This window comes from Echinops telfairi, unplaced genomic scaffold, assembly GCF_000313985.2.
Source record: "Echinops telfairi isolate 266 unplaced genomic scaffold, ASM31398v2 ScPeMD7_7469;HRSCAF=8507_1, whole genome shotgun sequence".
Lineage (NCBI taxonomy): Eukaryota > Metazoa > Chordata > Mammalia > Afrosoricida > Tenrecidae > Echinops > Echinops telfairi.
This window is the reverse complement of record NW_022111373.1, coordinates 118,678,449-118,701,737: the sequence shown is the minus strand read 5'-3', so window position 1 is coordinate 118,701,737 and position 23,289 is coordinate 118,678,449. Positions and strand designations below refer to the sequence as shown.

Here is a 23,289-nt window from a genome sequence, read left to right as displayed (position 1 = left end):
AGTTAGACACAGGTTGCTATTGCTGGCATTACAAATTGTACGATGACCTTATTCTATTTTATATACGCTGGTGGTCAGGGTCAGCTTAGTATATTGTTAGCAGCCTTCAAAGGGTTATGTCAAGATGCAGAAGGTTGAAGCTTACATTTTTTTAGAAAGATATACTGATAGGGTGACAATTTTTTAAAAGGAAATTAACATTCTTGACTTACCACGTTTGAATGCAGTTTTGTTTCCATAAACTTTATCTCCTCAGCCAGTCTGTCCTTTTCTCTCTTACTTACCGTCACACCCTCTCTTGCCACATTTCTTTCAAATGAAAATTCCATTGAGATAATTGCAGATTTACATGCAGTTTTAAAATATAATATGTAGAGATCCTGATACATTTTTTGCATAGTTCTTTCCTAGTGGTAACACTTTGGACGATGATAGAATACTATCACAATTAGAATACTGGCTCTGACACAATCCACCAGTAGTACCCAGATTGCTCCAATTTTACTTGGATTTGTGTATGTGAATTTTATTATCTATGTAGGCTTGGATGGTGAATTTTATCAAATATTTTTCCCCACATCTATTGAGAGAACTTAATTGGAAAAGTCTGTTGTAATGTGATGATTTGTACTGGAATTTTTTTCTCATGTTAACCGTCTCTGTGTGCATGGACTAACTTTGGCTTCTCTCAATCACCAGACTTTTCAGCTACTTCATTCTCAGCTCAAATTTGGGTAATGAAATCATTGTTCAACCTACTTAGTGTTCGGTGGACTTTCTCCAGGCTGGGCTGTCTTAAGGGCTACTGGTATCTTCTGGGATAGCTTTTCTTGGGTCAACTGTTCACTCCTCGTTTGCTCAACTCTGGTGGGCGGGTGGAGTGGTTTTGTCAGTGTAGCATGTGAGAAGGTAGAGTTGCTTAGAGATGCGCTGCCAAAACAAGAGACACTTTCTATGACATGGGCTCAAATATTTATGATGACGGGTCACCTCTGATCCATCAGTGTTTCATTCTGTTTACCTGGAGTCACCAGGAATTAGCAAGGACTTGATGGCAACTAATAACAGAGCTGTGTGGTCGTTGTGGCTGTGAGTAGCTATGGATGCAGGTGTCTAGTTATTGGTATATATACATATAAATGTATATATATGTGTATATATAGTAAGACAATGTCTCCTCCATTCCAATCAGTAAAATATAATACTACTTTTATAAGTCCATTTGTCTTCTTACTAGTGGACTTGGTAGAATTCTATTCCTTCCTGATCCACATGTGTTTAAAAGAGCCTCATGGACAAACTGTTTTTGGTAATGACCACTACTGAGGCAGCATAGCTCTCACAGTTATCTAGCATGGTCACCAAAAATGCCACGCAAATGTATTGTCTCACAGTTTTGGAAGCAAGAAGCTCAGTCAGGGCATTGATCTCTGGAGGGTGGGCGGGGTGGGGGTGCAGGTGGGCACTTCAGAAAGTTTGTGGAAAACTGGAACTGAAAGAGTGAGATTTTTCCTAGAAACTTTTTGAAGCCGCCTTGTATGGGAGGGTCCTTCCTTGCAGGTAGCCAGGAGGTTGCTTGGCATTCTGGATGTGTTGAAGGATCTTCATGCCCTGACGTGTGTGCGTTCATGTTGAGTCTGCTCTTTTCCTAAGACTCCGCTAGGAAGAGCAGGCTTAGTTAGGACTCACCCTACTTTTAACAAGGTAAAAGAAAGTTCTTATTTTGAAACAGGCACAGGGGCTGGGACTTAAAAATAACTTTTATTTGGATGGAGAGTTCAATTCGTAACAATATGTGGTTTAATACGCAGGGTTGGTGTTTCACAAACCTGCCTCTGCCTCTTACTCTTCTTCTGTTGGGCACATTTCTGAAGCACTGTACCTTTTGTTCACTGTCTATGAAATGGGAATGATAATTTTTAACAGAGTGTTGAAAGAATCTGAGAATTGAGTATAAACACTATGTAACACATTGCCAAGCACTTCGTAAGCATTCAATGAATGGTAGCTCCCACGTCTTACGCTTGTATCCTACACTGCAGACCAGTGTGTATAACGTTCAAGGCTTAAGAAGCATGTCGTTAGGGTGGCCTCTCTTGACCACCCAGACTGTGCCATGGCCCTCTGCTTCTTCCCGCAGTGCATCTTGCAGGTGGGATTTCTGATGTAGCTCTGTGTTCTCCCGTAGTCTCTAAATGTGTTGCTGTAGGGCCCACAACTGTTGCGGCCTATTCTCATATACAGCAAAGAGGAGGACACTCCATTAGGTGGATTGCCACACTGGCTGCAACTATAGACTCCACCCTAACAACGATTGTGAGGCTGGTGCAGGACCAGGCGGTGTTTCGGTCTCTTGTCTTTGGCAGGTACGAGTCCACTCAATAGCATCGAATAACAACCTTTATCTTCAGTAAAACATTCAGTAAAACATTCAGTAAAAGCGAAGGCGGGACGGTGCAGTCCTTGGGTGGTACAGATGGTTCACCTGTCTGGCTTTAACCCAAAGGCTGGGGTTTGAATCCACCCACAGGTCCTTTGGATGAAAGTCCTGGTAGTCTACTCCCAAAAAATCAGCCCTTGATAAACTCATGGAACACAGCTCCGCTGTGACACGCATAGGGTCGCCACGAAGTGGATTCCACTCAATGGCAACACCTATTGTTCTTGTGCTTTTTATTCTTCTTCTTAAACTGTAATCTGTCTAAGCCAGCCGCCTCTGGGCACAGTGGGGGAGACTGAGGTGTGTGTGCGGAAGCCTCCCCACACTTGTATACTGCAGTCAGTACAAGAGGACTGGGTGACAGTGGCAGTGCCTGGACCTTTTCAGACAACATAAAACCAAGGGTGTGTTGTTGTCACTTATATTGTGGGGGCTGGTGCTGGGAGGTTCCCGATGGGACTCGGCAGACTATGTGGGAGTCACCAGAAATCTGAAGTTTAAAGGTAAAGCAGCCCATGGTGCAGTGGGGTGTGGGGGTGTGGGTTGGAGCGGCCCTCAAGTTTCAGTGGGCGCTGGGCATGGCTCAGGCAAATTTTTGCCAAGTGCCTGCCTGGCCTTCTCTGGTGGTTTTTATTGGGTTGCCCACAGGTGCGGTGTGGCTCTCACTCTTGGCATCTGCCCTGTGAGGGCGTCCAAATCCAGAGCCCTGGTATTTGGTTTTAGAATTCTCTGTGTAGTGGCCAAGTCAAGATTAGATGCATCCCCTGACTCCTGGTTCAGTGACTTTCTTTTTCCACTACGTACATCAGTCTGACCCTTTTAATAACAAAGTGCCCAGTAGGGGGTGAACCCATGACCCTAAGATTACGTGCTTCAGGCTCTGCAAGGGAGCCTGGCAGGCATCACAGGCTGGGGTATTTCCTCCCTTTCCCTGTATCTAGCTCATCCAAATACACATGTTTGTCTCTTTACTCTTTCACACAGTCCGACGAAGGCTGGCCAGGCTCCGTTTCCTCTTCATCTGCTGTGACACGTTCTCCATGTGTTCTTCTGAAACACAAACCGTCATTGCCTTGCTCGTCAGATGCGGTTATAGAGTGTTTCATGGAGCATGGCTATGAGGTTGATCTTGGACAATCGAACAATCCTATTTGGGGTGAGAATTTCATTACCTAAAATACTCCCGTAGGTATATAATACCTATGACCATGAGCTTCGGGGAAGCATTGCAAGCGAATCAGTACCAGCACAGACAGAAAGCACCGGGCACCTTAGTCGGAAACACGCTGGTACTGATGGTATTGTCAGAAGTCTGGAAAATGTATAGAAGACAAAAACCGGCTTCTCAGAGTCAACTCTGATTCATAGCAATCCTATAGGACAGAGTAGAATTGCTCCTCAGGGTTTCTGAGCCTTTAAATCTTTAAGGGAACAGAGAGTCTCATCTCTCTCCTGTGAAGCAGCTGGTGAGTTTGAACTACTGACCTTGTGGTTAGTGGTCCAGTGCATATCCCACAGAGCCACCAGGGTTCCTTATAGAAGGCCAGTAGTGGTACAGATGGTAAAATATCCACGCTCTCAGAGAAATGACATCACATGGAGTGGAATGACTCCATTCTTTTTAAGTAAGAAATCTTTTTCAAATATATCCAAATTTCTGTGATATATTTTTTTGCTCAGTTGACCCATGGTACATTAACTCTATAATTATGTCTAACATTTTGCTAGTAAGTGCATATATCCATATTTCTGGGGAGAGATTACTCTGGTTCTTAATAGGATCTGTGGAGTGAAAAATTCAGACCATTGAGTCAAACCAACACTAGACAGCATACCTTTTGCTATATTGAGCCCTGTTAACTCACATGAACAGGATACACCATTGTGCACACAGGGTTGCATTGAAAAATCACTCTGTTGGAAGAATCATTTTAACTACTCCAATATTACCTAAGCTTCCACTCTAAAACCATTACATTTATTCATGAGAAGAGATACTCATGTATCCATTTATTCATTCTAGAGTAGGAGCCAGCAGCATTTCCGAGTTCCAGTGTTTTCACATTATGTCTTTAAGAGGTAGATTTAAATTTGTTCTTACTACTGTTTCTCAGGTTAGTCTGAGCCAGCCTGGAGACATCTTTTCCCTTCTGGCAATCTTTCTGGCTTCTGGGCCCTGTAAATCTCACTCTTGGCTTCGACCCATTCTTCTTATTGTGTTTGGCACTTCTGAGACCCATTCATTGCCTGGCGCTTTAACAATTGGCTCTGCCCTTGAGTGAAGCTCTCCTTCTTCCCCTGATGTTGTTGAAATCAAGGTAATGCATGGATTTTACATGGATAGGACTCATATGTACAGTGAAAGAAAATCAGTCACACTGAATAAAAATAATCACAGTACTATGAGACTGATACATGAATTTCCTATTCTGTGCTTCTCCATTTCTGACTCTCATTAATATTTTTCTCTGCTTCTTTTGCTATATCCCTCAATCTTTCTAAAATAGCTAATTTATATGGCTACTTTTGGTATTAAAACTTGATATCACCTCTTGCTTTTTTTACATGCAGGAAAAGAGTTAGCTTATTCTTCCTCTGCCAATATGTCCGCTTCCTCCATCTTCCCAATATTTTTATAATGCAATTTTTGGTTAAAGATACCTTCAAATGATACAATTTGAAGAAAAGCCAAGCAAAACTCATGTATGTAGCTTTTTGTTATTTTGATCCTATAAATATTATTTACAAGTTGTGTTAGTCCAGGTTGACTAGAGAAACAAATCCAGGAACATTCATATATGTGTAAGAAAGAGCTTTATATCGAAGAGCAATTGTGTATTGATAAAACATCCCAGCCCAGTTCAGATCAAGTCCATAAGTCTGATATTAGCCCAAATGTTCGATACTAGTCCATACATTCCTCACAGATGCACGTTGGCACTCAAAATGGTGCCACAGGCCAGGACGTGGAAAGTCTTGTGGGTCCAGTGGTGAGGGAAGCATCTCCATATGGCTCCTCCAGCTCCTGAGTGTGTCTCTTCAGCAGGAAGGTGAAGCAGAGAGAGAGTGTGCCCACCTCCAGGGAGGAAGAGAGGAAGTTCCCAGAATCCTCATGAGAAGGACACGCCCACAAGGAAGCATTATCAGAGTTCCTTTTTGAAGCCTGTTTGACAGGCTAGACTCCACCCCTTCACTCTGTTTTTCAAGCTGATATGAGATTACGTAACTACCACACACCTGGACCATGCAGTGCCTTATGATTGTATTTATTTTCCTGTGTAGCTTTGTTGTCTTTGAAGTTAATAGCTGCCTTAGTTTTTATTTGCTATCATTTAGCTCTCATCCCACTTGTTTTCTGCCAGTGTGTGTGTTGCTGAGATTCTGAAAGCCTTGTCATTGGTCTTTCAAATGCCATCCTGGTCCCCACGTGAACTGAGTTCAGCAGAGCTTCCAGATTAAGAACAGACCATGAATAAGGGACAGGCTGCCCACTTCAGAGGAATTAGCCACTGAAATCCATATGGATAGTATCAAAACATTGTCAATTACTGAAAACCTAATCCACAGAATCAGAACATTTATCAGCGATAGTGCCAGAAAATCACTGAAAATACGACTGAGGAAGAGTTGCATCTCAAAATAGAGTCAGCCACAATGACACTGATGGAGTAAAGCCTGCAGGGGTAAAGCTTCAGGGATCTTCATTTACAGATGCAAACACAAACTAATAATTCAAACTTGGAATGTCTGAAGTATGAATCTAGGAAGATGGGAAGTGAAAAAATGAAATGGAATGCCTAAAGATCAATAATTATTGATTAAGTGGCATGGCGTTGCATTCATCTCCAAAATTTCAAGATCTATCCTTTTGTGCACTGCTGTCTGTGATAAGATAATGTCCATTTGCATACAAGGAACTCCATTCGATAACTATTATTCAAATTTATGCATCAACCCCAAAGATACTGATGCAGAAACGGAAGAATTCTACCAATGTCTTCAGTCTGAAATTGGTCAACATATGCAAGCAAGATGCATTGATAATTACCAGCAATTGGTATACATAAGTTGAAAACAAAGAGGAAATAACATAGTTAGAAAATATTGTCTTGGTGATAGAAACCAGGATAGATAGCTGGAGGTCACATGATAGAATTTTGCAAGACCAAGGACCTGTTCATAGTAAATACCTTTTCTCAACAACACAAACTATGAATGTAGACTTCTCCAGATGGAATACACAGAGGTCAAATTGATTACATCTGTGGGACAAGAGGATGGAGAAGCTCAGTGTGGTAGTTATATAATCATTTGTCAGTTTGAGAGGATTAAGAGTGAAGGGGTGGAGACTAGCCTGTTAATCAGGTCAAAACCAATGAGGCCTCTTTGTAGGCATAGCCTTCTCCTGAGGATTCTGGAAACTCCTGGATTCCGTCTTAGAGGTGAGAGACACACACACTCTCTCTCTGCTCACTCCCTGGGAGACAATGCAGCTGATAAGACACATGGCACTACATTAGTGCCCTGACATGGATGAGCCACATGGAGACCCCTGCCAACACTGAGATGCTTACAATCCCACTGAATCCACAAGACTTCTCACCCACTGGCCTGTGATCTTCCTGAATTCAGAGTCATTGCATGTTTCTCATGAGTCTGAAGAGGACTTTATAGATTGGTATTGGACATATGGGCTAATATAGGATTTCTGGACTTGATCTGGACTGGGCAGGGCTGTTTTCTCAATATTCAATTGCTCTTGTATATTAAGCTCTTTGTTATCCACACGAGTGTCTATGAATTTGTTTCTCTACTCTACCCAGACTGACACACTCAGCATCAGCAGCTAAAACCAGGCCAGGGATTGACTGTGGAACAGACCACGTAAGTTCAGATTGAAGTCGAAGAAAAAGAAAACAAGTCCTCAAGAGTCAGAATGCAACCTTGAGCATATCCCACCTGAATTTTGAGAACATCTCCAGGTGAGGTTTGACACATTGAACACTAATGACAGAAGACCTTAGCAGCTGTGGGAGGACATCAAGAATATCACTCAAGAAAAAAGAAGAGAAAAAGAAGAATGAGAAAGAGGCAATTAAAAAGAGAGGAAGGAAAGAAAAGACTAAAAATCAGAAGCGACTCTGAAACATGCTTTTAATCAGCCAGTAGCTAAGGCAAATGGAGTAAACAATGAGGTCAAAGAAAGGAACAGAAAATTTCAACAGGAAGCCGGAGAAGACAAAACCAAATATTATAATGAGATGTGTATGGGCCTACAGTTAGAAAAAGAAAAAGGAAGAGCATATAGCATATCTGTTAAACTAAAGTAACTCAAGGATAAATTCAAGCCTCGAATTGCAATATTGAAATATTTTCTAGGAGAATATTGAATGATGCAGGAAACATCAAAAGAAGATGGAAATGATGCACAGAGTCACTGTGCCAAAAAGAACTAGTCAACAGCCAACCATATCAAGCGGTAGCACATGAGCAAGGACCAATGGGACAGTGAGAAGTCCATTGAAAGAATCAGCTAAAAGCGAGGCGCAGGAATTGATGTAACACCAATTGAAATACTTCAACAGCTGATGAGGCACTGGAAGCACGCTCTCATCTATGCCAGGAAATTTGCAAGAGAACTTCTTGGCCAACTGACTGGAAAAGACATTTATGTGTACCCCTTCCAAAGAAAAGTGACCCAACAGAATGCTCAAATTATAAAACAATACCAATGATATCACATGAAAGTAAAATTGAAGACCGCCCAAGAATGATTGTAGCAGTACATTGACAGGGTCAGGCCAATTCTGAAGAGGACCTAGAACAAGGGAGATCACTGGTGATGTCAGATGAATCTTGGATGAAAGCAGACAATACCAGAAAGATGTTTATTTGTGGTTTATTGACTATGCACAGACATCCAGCTGTGTGCATCATAACAAATGAAGTATATCATTGGGAAGGATGGGAATCCTAGAACGCCTCATTGTACTCCTGTACATGGGTCAAGAGGCAGTTGAGTTTAAAATCAGGAAAGGTGTATATCAGGGTTGCAGTCTCTCACCATATTTGTTCAATCTGTGTGCTGAGTAAAACATCAGACAAGCTGAATTATATGACGAAGAATATAGTACATGATTGTAGGAAGGTTTATTAACAACCTGCAATAGATAGGTGGCACAACCTTGCTTGCTAAAATGAGAAGGACTTGAAGCACTTGCTTATGAAGAGAGATCCAGCATTGCAGCCTTCAATATAGATTGCAACTCAATGTAAAGAAGACCGGAATCCTCACAACTGGACCAATAGGTAACATCACAATAAACAGAAAATAGTTAAGTTGTCAAGGAATGCTCACAGAAGCAGCAGTCCAGAGACCAAATGATGCATTGCATTAGGTAAATCTGATGCTGAAGGCCGATTGAAAATGTTGAAAAACAAAGATGTGCTATCATAAAGTGTGGTGAAGAAATTAGATGGTGCCCTGTTATCAAATAGAATAGCACCTGGGGTCTTAAAGGCTTATTTCCAAACAAACAGCCATCTAAGTGAGACGTCAACTAAGTCCACATGGAAGTTGCACACAAACATCCGCGGCCCAAAGATTGTATATTATATAATCCAGTTCCAAAGGAGGGAATAGTATCAGGGCTTAAATTGAGATTCTGGTGTGCAGAAGGCTCTGGATGGCAGTGGAAGCCCAAAATACATGTGTAGGATCTACACAGGGAATAAGCCTCCTGTGATTTTTCTTTAACCATAATTGAGGGATGGGAGTACATTGGTTACCTGACAGAGTATTGGAGAGATGACTATCCTAGATTAAAATGATAAATCTGACTTGTGTGGTTAGAACCTTGTCACTTGATCTCTCCTCTGATATACTTTAAGCCTGATCTGGTTTTTAATATTTTTTTAATACTGGGGCTTATCTCTGTGGTATTCTCTCCTTGTGGGTAGCCTTCTTGAAGGCTATGCATTTTTATATGTGTTTTTCAGTACATGAAAACCAGGATTATTGTGTTTATAGACACAACTAGAATAAGAATTTCTGGGGGATATGGTGGGGGACGGGGAGGTAAGTGGGAGCTGATATCAAGGAGTTCGAGAAGGAAGAAAATGTTTTGCAGTTGATTTGGGGTCAATTGTATAATACTGCTTGATGCGACGGAACTATGTTATCTGGATTAGCTCCTAATAAAATGATTGGGGGGTGGGGGGTGGGAGAAAGTAAGAAAAGCAAGGATGTTGTGCTTTGAGGATTGAGGTGCACCTGACCCAAGCATGGCATTTTCAATTGCCTTATAAGCATGTGAACGTTGAATAAAGAACACAAAAGAAAAATAGATGCATTTGCGCTATGGCGCTGGCGAGGAATATTGAAAGTACCATGGGATGCCATAAAAAACCCAAACGGGTCTGTCTGTCACGCTTCTTTGTTTTTCTCTGTTTCTGGAAGATCTTCGTTTTTGTCTCCTTATTTCTGATTGTGTCTGTCTTGGTCTTTTCAAAAAAACAGAAACCCCACCTGATAATTCAACAGGTGAAATTTATTAAATGAGAAAGAGTAGGTAGAACAGAAATGCTAAATGGAGCAGTAAGGTGAGCCAGAGATTAGCAAGTGTAAAAAGCCATTGCCACCCTTAGAGCTGGAAGGAGCAGCGAGAGAGAGTTTTACCCCCATGTGCAGAAGCATAGGCTGCCCAGAGGAACTAGAAGGATGAGAACATGTTGTCTTTTTCCGAGCCACTACTCAAGGCAAAAATTGAGGGGACAAGATCGTCTGGCTTTCCTCTTTCTGCACCCTCTAATCCTTTACCTGTGCTTCCTCTTGGCCTGCCAGTTGGAAATCAGCCGACAAGGAATCTAATCCTGCAGGAGGCATCCACCTGTGACAGAGGGCAGAGCAGAGGACAGCAGGGGATACCTTGGGGACCACCCAGGTTTACTTTACTGATATTTTACGGTGATGAGTTTTGATCTGCATCATTTTTAGTCGTTGTGTTGGGCTCTTTGTTTTCCAATCTGGAAATCTTAAAGTTGCTAATTGTTTTCAATTGTCTTCTAATTTTCCCTCCTCTCTTCCAACTCAGCCTTTTAAGTTCAGTTTTTGAAAGGGTTCCTGAACTTTATTTTCCAAGCTGCCTACTAACTTTTTTCATTTTGGCTATCGTATTTTTAACTTTCAATAGCTCATTCTTGTTGTATGAGTGCCAACTCCCCCCTCCTTAAAAATAGAAGCCCAATCTTATTTTTGAATGTAGTATCTTATGTCTTGGAGTATATCTTTTCAGGAATTCTGGGATATATTTTTAAACTACATTTTAACATCCTTATAACTGAGTTTCAGATTATATTTGATATGTTGTCATAATTTAGTAGGTAGGTTTTTTCTCTTTATAAGGACACATAAAACAGAGTATATCTCTTAATTCTGGTATCTTACATTTGTTGAAGTAGTTAAAAATTTTTTTTCCTTTTATTTTCTGCATTACCCATTTTCCCACACACTCCTCCTAGCTTGCCAATTATTTTGATCTCCCTTTCTTTCATATTAGAGGCTTTTCTTAGTTTTTCATAATCCTACCTATTTGTATTTAAGATTGAGCCATTAAAGAAATTTCCATTTATGGGTGAACCTGTCTCCTGGTGGATGTTTTTGTAGGGTAATAAAGTGTCATGGGCCCTAGTGTTTGATCTTTTAGCATGAATGTAAACAAATACTAATTTTTGACCAATGGAGATAAAATTTATCTGTATTCTAGTGTAATTCAACGGAGTCTTGGTGGTGTAGTGGTTTTGCCTTGGGCCGCTAACTGCAAAGTCATCAGTTTGAAACCACCAGCCGCACTTTAGGAGAAAGATGAGGCTTTTTAGTCCTGTAAAGATTTACCGTCTCAGAAACCCACAGGGGCAGTTTCATCCTGTCCTAGAGTGTCGCTGTGAGTCAGAATTGATTAGAGCAGTGGTTCTCAACCTTCCTAATGCCGTGACCCTTTCATACAGTTCCTCATGTGGTGGTGATTCCCCAACTACGTATAAAATAATTTTTGTTGCTCCTTCATAACTGTAATTTTGCTACTGTTATGAATTGGACGACCCCTGTGAAAGGGTCGTTCAACCCCCAGAGGGGTCGCGACCCACATGTTGAGAACTGCTGGATTAGATGGTAGTGACTCTGGTGCCTTGGCATTTTTTTAGAGTCAGGTGACAAGCTAGCCTTTTCAAAGGAGGAACCCAAGTACGATTATTGGCAGGCTCTTTTTCTCTCAGCCTGGTCAGTTTTGCTAAAGAATTATTGCTGATCTCCTTCTTGATAGTCCTAGGCGAGCCTGTGTTCTGGGAACCCAGCGAGGAGGACTCTCACTTTAGAAATGCAGACTGCCTTCTATTTCACATCTTCTGTGCTTCAAGATCCTCAGATAGGAACCTCTGGTTTTCAGCCTGTGCGGGAAGGGAAAGTCCCTTGTTGGCCGTAAAGTTGGGGAGAGGATCTGACTTTTAAGTGCCCCTTTTACACACTTTCCATGAACCCTCTTTTTAAAGACATCTTGCATCCTCACCCCCACCCCCCATGGACCGAGGGTTCCCAGGCATTGAGGCTCTGGATTTGAATGGCTTTACTTCTTGTTGGGGTCTCCTGCCTCGGCCCGGTGCCCACATCCGCTTTAATCTCTCATGTCCGTGGAGTTCGTCACCCTTTCTAACTTCCAATATTTTCTTGTCATTTCACACGGTTTCCTTCTTATAGATGCTGTTTCCACTTATAGGCTTGCGTGGGAAAGATTCCCTTACTGTTGGTGAAGTGGAGATTTGTTAATGTGTTTAATTGTGGCAGAGAGATGGGGCTATCTCTCTGTAAAGATTTACAACCTCAGGAACCCCATCCAGGGGGGGCTCTCAGTCAGGGCTGACCCAGTGGCAGTGGGCTTGCTTTGTACATAGATTGGAACATCATTTAAGAACTTTACTTCCAGCAGTCATAGAATACTAACTGTTTCCAACAATTTCACTGGCATACAGTTCCCACATCATACTCTCCCATAGTTCGGTCACATCAAGGAGAGTTGTGCAATCATGACCACCACTGGGTTTAGAACAGTTTCTTCATTCCTGTGCTCATTGTTAGTAGCTTTCCATTTCCTCCCAAGCCCTCCTGCCGTACTCCCAAGGAACCATTAATCCAATTGCTGCCTCTGTAGATTAACCTCTCCTGGATTTCCTATACAGAGAGGCATTAAAAAACAAACCAACTAACAAACAAATAAAAAGCAAGCAAGAATAACAAAGTGAAACAGAATCCTATGTTTTAAAGTATGCCCCCCCCCCAAACCTTAAATCAAGTTGGTAATTTTAAGATGTAAAGGAACCCAGTATATTTCCATAAGAAATGATTACAGGAGATTTTTGTGTCCTGGAAGAATACGTGTAATTAATCTCAATGTGGTGATGGTAGTTTTACACACTTTCTAGAATCTGTAAACTCCCTACCGTCACATCAATTCTGTCTTATAATGACTTTATAGGGTAGTTCTACTACCTAGTTCACATCAATTCTACCTTAAAGGGTAGTTCTACTTCCCAGTTCTATTGCCCCTGCAGGTTCTGAGGTTGTAAACCATTATGGGAGTAGAAAGCCTCATCTTTTTCTCACTAGAATCGGTCAGATTTTATTGTAAAATAGTTTTTTAAAAAGTTAATAAACATAGAGGGCATGTACTTGTTCAGAGAGCACCAACATGGGACCCAGTTTCCTCCCAGTGTCACCTTAGGGAGCAGAGCCCATTGCCCTGGCTGCACTCCATCCCGTACTGACCTTCCTTGGTGCAGACGGGAGCAAGCTAGTGCCAGAGGCGACCTGGGCTGGAAAAGAGTGGTGGAGGGCTTCGAACTTGTGGACCTTCCGGTGGGGCGAAGGCTGACAAGCCTGGGGCCAGGTCTCTTCTCAGAGCTTCAAAACAAAGATTTGGGCACCACATCAAGGGGCTCATCCGTTTCCAGGGTTTTGGTATTACCTGAGACCCTAGGAGGCACAGAATTTTAAGCGCTGGCCAGTGGCACTTGGCTATTTCCAAAAATCCAGAAAAAGGCTCTTTCCCCAAACCCGGAGGAGCATGAGGATGTCAAGAGTAGGAATGGATTCAATGGCAGTTGCTCGGTTTTCCTTTTTTTGGTGGTTGGTGTTAAAAAAGCCCCAAAACCCAAAGCCCCCAAACTCTCTGCCATTGAATTGATGCTGACGTACAGCAAGCCTGCAGGACAGAGTAGAACTACCCCTGTGGGTTTCTGAGACTGTACCTTTTAACAGGAGTAGAAAGTTTTGTCTTTCTCAAGGAGGGACTGATGACTTTGAACTGCTGACCTTGCAGTTAGCAGCCCAACATGCACCCAGTTCTCCACCAGGGCTTCCAGGCTTGGTTGCTACAACCTGTTCAAGAGTAATTTCTAATTGTGGTCTCAGTTTAGAGGGTGCCTTTCATGGTCCTTATCTAGGATGGGGTTTACTTATCCTCTATTGAAAAATCACAGTATATCAGTCCTCACAACTTCCCCTCCCATGCATTTTAGGGGGCTTTCGTTAAAACCTTCTGCTGTTCATAATACTGCATCAGATCATCTCCCGGAAAGATTTATGCCTTCACTTTGAAACACAAAGGGCCACCATCTTTTCTTCGGCGTCACCCTCATCACCATCCTGTGGCTTGGGACTTCTGTACACGACAAGCCCACCTGTGTGTGTACAGACTGATTTCTTGCACTGTTATGTGTCTGGCGTGCATTTACAAAGGTCCAGCAGCAAGTGTACCTTTGCTAACACAAAGCCGGAGCCTTGATTTTTAGAGTCCTCCAGTCATCTCAGAGAGGGCTCTCTGTCCTGTTAAAGAAAAGTGCTTTTGGTTTGAAGAATGGGCAGGCTCCCCTTTTTTGTGTGCAATCAGGCTGCATCATTCGTGCGCTTTGGCTTTTAAGGTTGGTTTCATCCTTCTTAATGCGACCTCTGTTCTTGACTTGGGGTAGAAGTTGGTAAACACTGTTTTCATTTCTAACCAGGTATTCTGAGCAGGAGTGACTTTATAACTTTGGGTATTTGCTCGTTTGCGGTTAGCGGGCCACCCATAGCTTGTTTTCTTTTTTTTTCTTCTCTGTTTTTAAACTCTGGAAATTTAACTAATTAAACAAGTACCCCAGCAGTGTGGATGCACTACTGTATTGTTAGAGAGCCTGCAGTGTCCTAGGACCCCCTGCCCCCCAGGGCTCCCTCACATTCTCAGGCACACAGAATAAGAGGCTGTGGAGCAGGAGGTTTATCTAGCCAAGGCCTTTGAACAGAGACGGTGTTCAATAAAGACTTGTTTAGATAGGCCAGACGTTACCTTTGGGAAAGTCCTGGAAGTGTTGAAAAACAACGCTCTCATTTCCTTCCACGAAGGAAGGGCCCAGCAGTCAAGCAGCCTTAAACCAACTTGCCTCTTGCCACAAGATTTTGTAAAGCAGCATTGTGGGAGGCGACAGTAATTGAAAAGTGATCAGATCATCAATAAGGTCTTGCCCAGACACCACTTCACCCCGCTCTTGTTTTACATAATATATTTGTCTTACATGATGTATTCACTATACTCTCCCTGAAATGTGTCAAGTCAGCTTACCAAAACCAAAAAAGAAAAGAAAAGAAAAGAAAAAGGCAGGGGATGGTAGTCATATTTGTCCACTTCTGGGGAGATTAGGCACAGGCAGGCTTTGTGTCGGCTAAAGCAGAACCAGAATAGACAAGGCTCCCCCCCCTCCCCCTCTTCGCCCTTTCTCCCCTTTCTTTAAAGTCAGCCAGGGAATAATTTGTCCAAATGAAAAGGTTTCTTTCAGACACTGGAGGCTTTGCTAATTGTATGTGAAAGAATAAAAGCAAACCACAAGTTGGCTTTTAACAACCGAAAAATAATGAGTTGACATGCCAGCATATTAATAAGATTAGTTTTATTAGGAAATGTAACCAGGAGGACCAAGGCACTGTAGGAGGAGTGCCTTCTTGGAAAGCATTCTTTTCTTTAGTTGTAGAGACTGGTCCCTGGAAAAAGGACATGATGCTGGGTAAAGTGGAGGAGATGGAGTGACACAGTGGCTACACCTATGGGCTCAAACATATCAATAATTTTGAGGATGGCCAGTGTTTCTGTTGTGCATAGCATTGATATATGAGGGGGTACCCCCCAAAAAACCAGAATTGCGTTGGGTGGAATGGAGCATTCATAGTAAGCGTTTTTCCTGCGAGGGGAGCATCAGACAACTTGCTCTGAGTTAGTGCATGCAGTGGTGTCACCTGGGAAGGTTCTCTGTGGTCACAGTGAATTTTCTCCCAAAAACAGTTTCGTGTGAGCCTTGCTTTTTTGTGATGGCCAATTTAAGAGAAGGGCGGTTGGCTGTGAAATTTTGTTTCCTGCTCGGGAAAAATGGTGTAGAAATGCTTGTGTTGAACCCAGCTTACAAGGACAGCACTATGGGAAAAACTCAAGTGTACAAGGGGTTTTCTTGTTTCATAAAAGGTGAAATGTCGATTGATGACAAACCTCAATCTGGATGTCCATCAACTTCCTGAAGGGATGGAAATGTTGACTTGTAGTGCATTTAGACGTCTTTACACCTAATTAACAGGTCAGCCTGTTAATTAAAATGCCTGTTTAGAGGTTCTGAAAAGATTGCATAACAGTGTGCCACAAAAAAGGGCTGCTTTGTGGCAAATGGGGTTTGGTTTTCCACCACTGTAATGCATCTGCTCACACAGCCATCTCAGTGTGCCAGTTTTTGGCAAAAAAGCATCATGCGTCTCTTGGCCCTCGCACCTTACTCACCTGATTTTGCTCAGTGTGACTTTGTGTTTCCTCGGATGAAGAGGGACATGAAAGGACAGTGATTTGATGACTGACAACGTAGAAGAGGTGAAGAAGAAAGTGAAGGAGGTGCTATCACCTATCCAAACAGATGGGTTTGAAAAGTGTTTCCAAGAATGGAATCGCAGGTTTGACAAATGTATTAAGTGTAATGGAGAGTACTTTGAAGGTGATAAGGTTGTTTTGTAAAAAAAAAATTAAATACATAGCTTTGAAAAAAAATTACATATTTTGGGTACCCCCTGGTAAGTCAGAAACCAACTCCTAACGACATCCAATAATAGCCTCCTTAAATGCCAAAATAGTAACCAAAAGACAAGCAAAAATCCCCCCAAACAAACTCATTGTCATCCAGTGGATTCCAACATCGTGACCATACAGAACTGAATAGCGAACTTACCCTTTGGAGTTCTGAGACTAAACTGGGACAGTTTGGCAAAGCTCTTTTCTGGATCCTGCCTTTAACTCACCATCTTCTGACCTCTAGTTCTTGAGATATGAGCTATTACCCACTATCCGGCTGGCAGATTTGGGAATTTGCTAGTTTCTGCAGCAGTGTGAGCCAGCAGCCCACCATCTGACCTGTCTATTTTGAGGTCGTCAGCCGCAGGTAAGTCAGGGGCATACTGCTGCCTGCCACTTGACTCATGGATTTGAAACGTGCCAGGCTCCACAAAAAGGCTCTTTCCTTGAAATAAATATTTGTATTGACAACGGCACTTCTTATGCTGCTCTAGAGAACCCATGCAGACGATGTCTCCTAATATTTCACTTGCACTGACTTTTTAATATTCATAATGGGGCTTTTGGACGAGCAGAGTTCTTCAAACTTAGTTTGGTTTTGATGGCCTATTTTATGTATAGCACTTAAAAAATAGTTCAGAAAAAGTTACCAACCCAGTCACAAAAATATTCTTTTTCCCCTTCTAGAACTTTATAATTTTAGCTTTTATATTTTCCTTTGTTATCCATCTCAAATTAATTCTTGTATGGAAATGAGGCAGGAGGTTTATTTATTTCTTATATGTGTATTCTTTTATTCCAGTACCATGTATTGGAAAGACTCCGCCCCCGCCCCAATTGAATTTCTCTGGTGACTCGATCAAAACTTAATTGATTCTCTAAGTGTGGTTTCATACCCCAATTCTATTGTGTTCTAATCACTCCAACTTTATAAGTTTTAAATTCTGATAATGTGAGCCATCTATAGCTTTTTCTCTTTCAAGAAAGTTTTGCCAACTCTTAGTTCTTTCTTTTTTTATATACATATTTGTCAATGTGTTCAAGAAAGCTTCCTGGGGATTTCTGATTTTTAATTTGCAGACCAATTTTTGGAAAAATTAAATCTTAAAAATATTGAGTTTTCAGAAGAATGATATGCTGCCTGAGTATAATTGCTAAACATTTGATCACAAGTTATATAGCATACTCTTGATCAAAGGGGGGAAATGCTGAACAGATTTAAAATTCTCATGGACTCTTGACTTTCTAGAGCCATGACGTTTGGATGGACTTCTGAAACGATTGCTCTTAGATACCCCTTGAATCTTGAACTAGAAATATCCCCTTAAATAGTAAAACCAAACAATAATTTAGGTTAACTACTAAAATCTGCCTTGAGCATTATGTGCTTTTAAGAATTATTTCCATGGGATTAAATTGACAAGAGTCACTTGAACTATGAGACGGAGCCTCAGGGGACAGCGGGTTTATGTTCACTCACTGCCGTCAAGTCAATTCTGACTCGAGGAATACTTAGAGGAGTGGAATGAGTACAACTCAAAGGATGTCAATGGTGTCATTAAATGGTACATATAGCCGGTTAAATTGGTGTATATTTTGCGATTTGTTGTCAGTAACAACAAAAGAAAGAAAGAAAAATGAAAATAGTTAAAATAAAAAAGTTAAAAATGGAATCTTTCAGCCTTTTATTTGGATCTTCTTTAATTTATCTCAGGAATGTTTTGTAGTTTTCTGTGTAGAAGACCTGCATATCTTTGATGACATTTTTTTCCTACTGATTTTATGGCTTTTGATGCTCTTTTAAAAAAATCACAAACATCTTTTTAATGTGAACACTACTTCATGCAATGAAAAACTCTTCACAGTGCGTTGCTTCCAGGTGGATGGCTTGGACGTGGTGTGGACCCCCATCTGCCGACCCGGCGCGTGTTTTCAGCCGGGGAGCTTCAGTCGGACTGCACACTTCCTTAGACGTGATGGCTCTGCTGATGCTCTTTTTAGTCAAATTAAGTCCCTTATTTTCTGGTTGTTGCCAGTATGGGAAAGACAGCTGACCATGCATCGTTTCTGTTCTTTAGATTGGGTATTTACCATTGATAGAACTAAGATCACTGACTCTTCTGCAACAATCTGTTTTTAAGCCTACCCAGTGAACTTTTCTATTTTCACTATCATACTATCAAAGAATTCCCTCTTTTGGTAGTTTTTGTTTCTCTGTTTGGATTCCCCAACTGTTCCCTCTTTGTATCATTGTTAAGTTGTTGACCATATTTGCAACAACTGTTCCAAAGTCATAATCTGCAAGCGGCAACATTTGGATCATTTTAGGATTTCTTTTTACCTTGACTACAGGTTAGATTTTCCTCTACAAATAGTAAAAAAAAAAGTTACACTGCATGTTATCGAGACTCTGTCTTCAGTTATGTTTCTCTGAAGAGTTCACGTCTGCTTTGGTAGTAAATTAAGCTACTGGCTAATCACGCTGACATTTTGGAAGCTTGGATGTCTGGTTTTGCTTTTACTCTTTCTGTGAATTGTTAGACATGAAGTCTTTATGGTAGAGTTGAACTGGAAAGCCTAGGGTATTCATGATCACGTTTCTCGCACATGGCTGTATTCAAACTCCAAACTCTCTCTCTACAGAAGACAATCCAAATATTCCTCAGCTTTTTCAGTCTTTCAGCTGTTGCCTTCTACTGGACCCCTTAATATCTCTCCTGTATGTATAGAGGCTAGGGATTAATCAAAGATGACAAAAGTGTTGTTTTTTCTTCCTCATGACTCAGTTATTTTTTAAGTGTATTTTGTTGTTATTAAGAGTATATGTAAAAAACATTTCTTGTTTTCTGTTCAGACCAAGAGTTTTAGTGTTAGTTTCCATGTGAACAGCCGACCTTGTGGGTAACAGCCCAAAGTGTGACATCATCAGGGTAAGAAAGAGAAAAAATAATCTACACCCGAGAGTAAATGGGAGGGCAGAAGAAGAACAAAATCAGACTGGATATGAAAAGACGACAAACTATGAGGCAATTCTTTTCTAAACTTAGCATGGTAAAGTGCATGATTTTTCTGATTCAAAATGGCCAATACCAGTCAATTTTAGCTCACTAATGCCTAGAACGTTGATTTTTATGCATTCCATTTTTTACAACTTCCAATTTTCCTAGATTCATACTGTGTACATTCCAAGTTCTGATTATTAACTATTGTTTGCATCTGTTTCTTCTCATGTTGAGTTGTGCCCCATCAGCAAATGATGCTCCAGAAGGCTTTGCTGCATCTGGGTCATTGTGGTTGACTCTCCTTGGACAAGGAAGCCCTTCCTCAGTCATAACTGGAATGCCTTCAGACTCAGGGGGCTCAGCCTCTGACATGGTTCTGCTTCCTTCCGTGAGCTTTTCAGTACCTGATAATGCATTGATTCTTTCCATCCAGCTTTCTGTGGCTAAGTCCTCGGAAGTGGACCGCCTGTTCCTTCTTCATAGTCTGTTCTGAGTCTGGAAGCTCTGCTGAAACCTGGTTACTGTGGGTGACCCTGCTGGCATTTGAAACACCAGTGACATAGCTTCTAGGATCACAGCAACACCCAAGCCACCACAGTGCACCAAATTGACAGACAAGTGGTGACATTTTTATGTGGTGTGTTTGTGTGTGTGTGTGTGTGTATCTTATCAACACACTAGTATATGCATGTACATAAACCTTGGGAGAAAAACTGGGGTTTCTACCCTGTAAACAGCTACAATCTCCAAAACCCACAGGCGTCACTATGAGTCAGCATTGACTCGATGGCAGTGAGTTTTGAATTTGGATATATATCTTACCAAGGCACTAGTATATGTGTGTGTATATATCGCTATCTCATCAAGGCACTGGTATATATGTGTATGTATGTATATATATCTATATATCTATATATATATATTTGTATATAAATGTAAATATATATACCTAGGCACACTATATAGTTCATGTTTGACCCCAAGCTATTAAATGTATTTCCAGCATTTTAAAAGTTAAAAAATTTGATACTAGGAGAACATAACATTTACAAATCTGGCATATTGACTTAAACAAAACATGTTTTGTTGTTGTTGTTTTGTTTTTAAATGAAGCTTTGCTATAGTCGTGTTGTTTTCAAGAACCAAGATCATACAGAATAAGGAAACTTCAGAACCCAAAGTATTGTATTTCCTATTGAGTGCTAGTTAAATAAAAACAAAACAAAACTGGTTGCCACCAAGTTGATTCTGACTGCTGGTGACTGGCATGCATGACGGAGTGCAACTGTGCTCCCCAGAGAGCTCCAGGGCTGGGTTTCAGAGGTCCATCAAGAGGCTGTCCCCACATCTTTCTACCCCCCACCCCCAGGTGAACCGCTCAAGGACTTAGCATGTAAATTAACTGAACCACACAGGTCCCCATCCAGCCCGTTCCTACTCCGCAATCACACAGGAGAGAATAGAACTGTCTCTCGGGGTCCCTCGACTGTAATCTTTATGGAAACACACGGCCACGACTTTCCCCTTCCAGTGCAAGTTAGAAAACATGAAATCAGTTGATCTTTTAGTATGATTTGTTGTTTGTTATCTGCAGCACAATGGCCTCTAAAGTAGGACGCTAATCCTTCCCATCTAATCTCCTCCTTCAGTATAATAGGCCCTTTTAGCAGGGGAAAGGTCAGCCATAGCTGAGGCCCGGCTCTATCAGAATTCCTGCCCTACTTAGAGCGGGTTGAGCCATGCCGATCAGCTGCCGGTTCTGAGCAGCTCTGGTTTAGTCTCCTCTGCATCTAGAAATTAAATAACTGCCTCAGACCCCGTCTCCTTTTCACATCCAGTCTTCTTTATTCTTCGACCTTCGGCTCTCCCCTTTACTCTCGGGGTAGGTTTTGTGTCTTTCATCCCCTAGGAAGGAGCCCTGGCGGTATAGGGGTTCTGCTTTGGGCTGTTCCCCACAAGGTCAGCAGTTTGAAAAAACCCCACCCCCGCCCAGCTGCTCCTCGGGAGAAGGATGAGCCTTTATGCTCCCAGAAAGATGTGCAGCCTCAGGAGCCCACAGGGGAAGTTCACCTCTGTCTTACAGGGTCATTATGAGTCAGAATTGAGGTTTGTTTGTTTGTTTGAGTTTGAGTGCCCTGATGATGGGATGGAGATTAACATCCGTCTCCGTGAGTGACTGCACTGCCAGTCCTACCTTTCTCTTTAGGTTACTTGTACTTTGCCACCTGAATCGCCTTCGCTCTTTGCCTTCAAAGTCTTCTTCCTAGTACCGTTTTTTTGTTCTGCTCTGGAGTCTATAACTCATCTCTCTAGCCTTCAAATTCAACTTGCAGAATGACCCAAGTGGTTGTCAACTAAGAGCACAAACTATAGCACAAAGGCTGCTGACCACAAGGCTGATGGTTCAAATCCACCAGCTGCTCCAGGGAGAATATGAAGCTGTTGTTCTTAGGTGCAGTTGAGGCAGGTCCCACTCATTGAGCCCCTGTGTGCAACAGAGTTTTACATCACTTGGCCCCAAGCACGTGTTAATAGGATGAAAGTTATGTCTAGCAAACTAGGCTAGAGCTCTTATTTAAGAACTTATCTACTTAAAGTTTTATGGCGTTTTAACCCCATCTATGGACCAAGGTCTCTTTTTATAGCTTGGATGCTCATCTGAGTTCCCCTCACAAGATAAATAACTGTACCAATCTGTGAAAGTTTTATGAGGATGAAATGCAGTAGAGCTTGTTAAATGTTTACACAGGTCGTAAGATAAATCTCTTCAATTCTGACTTATAGCTATTCAATAGGACAGGATAGAACTGTACCCTGAGCTTGTTAAATGTTTACACAGGCTGTAAGATAAATAGATGTCTTCAATTCTGACTCATAGCTGTTCTATAGGACAGGGTAGAACTCTACCCTGAGATGATAACTTTAAGGAAATAGAAAGCCTCATCTTTTTCCTGCAGAGTGGCTGGTGGTCTAGAACTGTTGACCTTATGGTTAGCAGTGCCATGGGTAACCCATGACACCATCTACTACACAACCACAGTTCCCCAGTAGATAGATGTTTATACTACATAATAATATAGAATAGATGTCCAATAAAAGTTATTATAATTATTACCTGACCATAAAGAATCTTGTCTGACCTTATCTAACCTAGCCTTTGGCAAACCTGTTTAACCACAAGACTGATCTTTCTGAAATGTACTGTTAACATTTCAAGGATTGCAATCATTCTATGGAATACAGTTTTGCTATCATTCTATGGAATACAGTTTGGGCAATTCTGAATTAAGAAGCAAACAAAATTATTTGTTGGCTCTTCGTAGTAGAAATAAAGCAATAATGCTTACACTCAAACCCACTGCCATCGACTTGGTGCCGACTCACAGAGGCCCCGAAGAGCCGGGTAGTCCTTTTCCTGATGGTTCCCGAGACTCTGGCTCTTCACAGGACTAGAAAGTCCAGTCTCCTCCCTCCTAGCAGCTGGGAGTTTTCAACTGTAAATCTCTTGGTAGTAGCCCACCATGTAGCAACTGCTCCATCAGAGTTCCTTCTGCTAAAACTAGTGTTTGGGCGTCTTATTCTCAGCTCACCTGAGCACACCTTGACACTTTGACACTTTTTTTTTTTTCTCTCTCTTTTTTTTTTTAATTAATCAATTTATTGGGGCTCATACAATTCATCACAATACATAGATCAATTGTGTAAAGCACATCTATACATT

At 41.6% G+C, this 23,289-nt stretch overlaps 1 protein-coding gene across 1 annotated transcript in view; it reads left to right on the top strand.

Annotated features, from left to right (window-relative positions):
- NPR3 (natriuretic peptide receptor 3) overlaps positions 1–23,289 on the top strand; it is a 94,410-nt gene that overhangs the window by 33,355 nt on the left and 37,766 nt on the right. Inside the window, exon 3 of the mRNA XM_045285266.1 lies at positions 2,210–2,366. Within this exon, the coding sequence (XP_045141201.1) occupies positions 2,210–2,366 (157 nt within the window). The remainder of the gene's footprint in view (positions 1–2,209; positions 2,367–23,289) is intronic.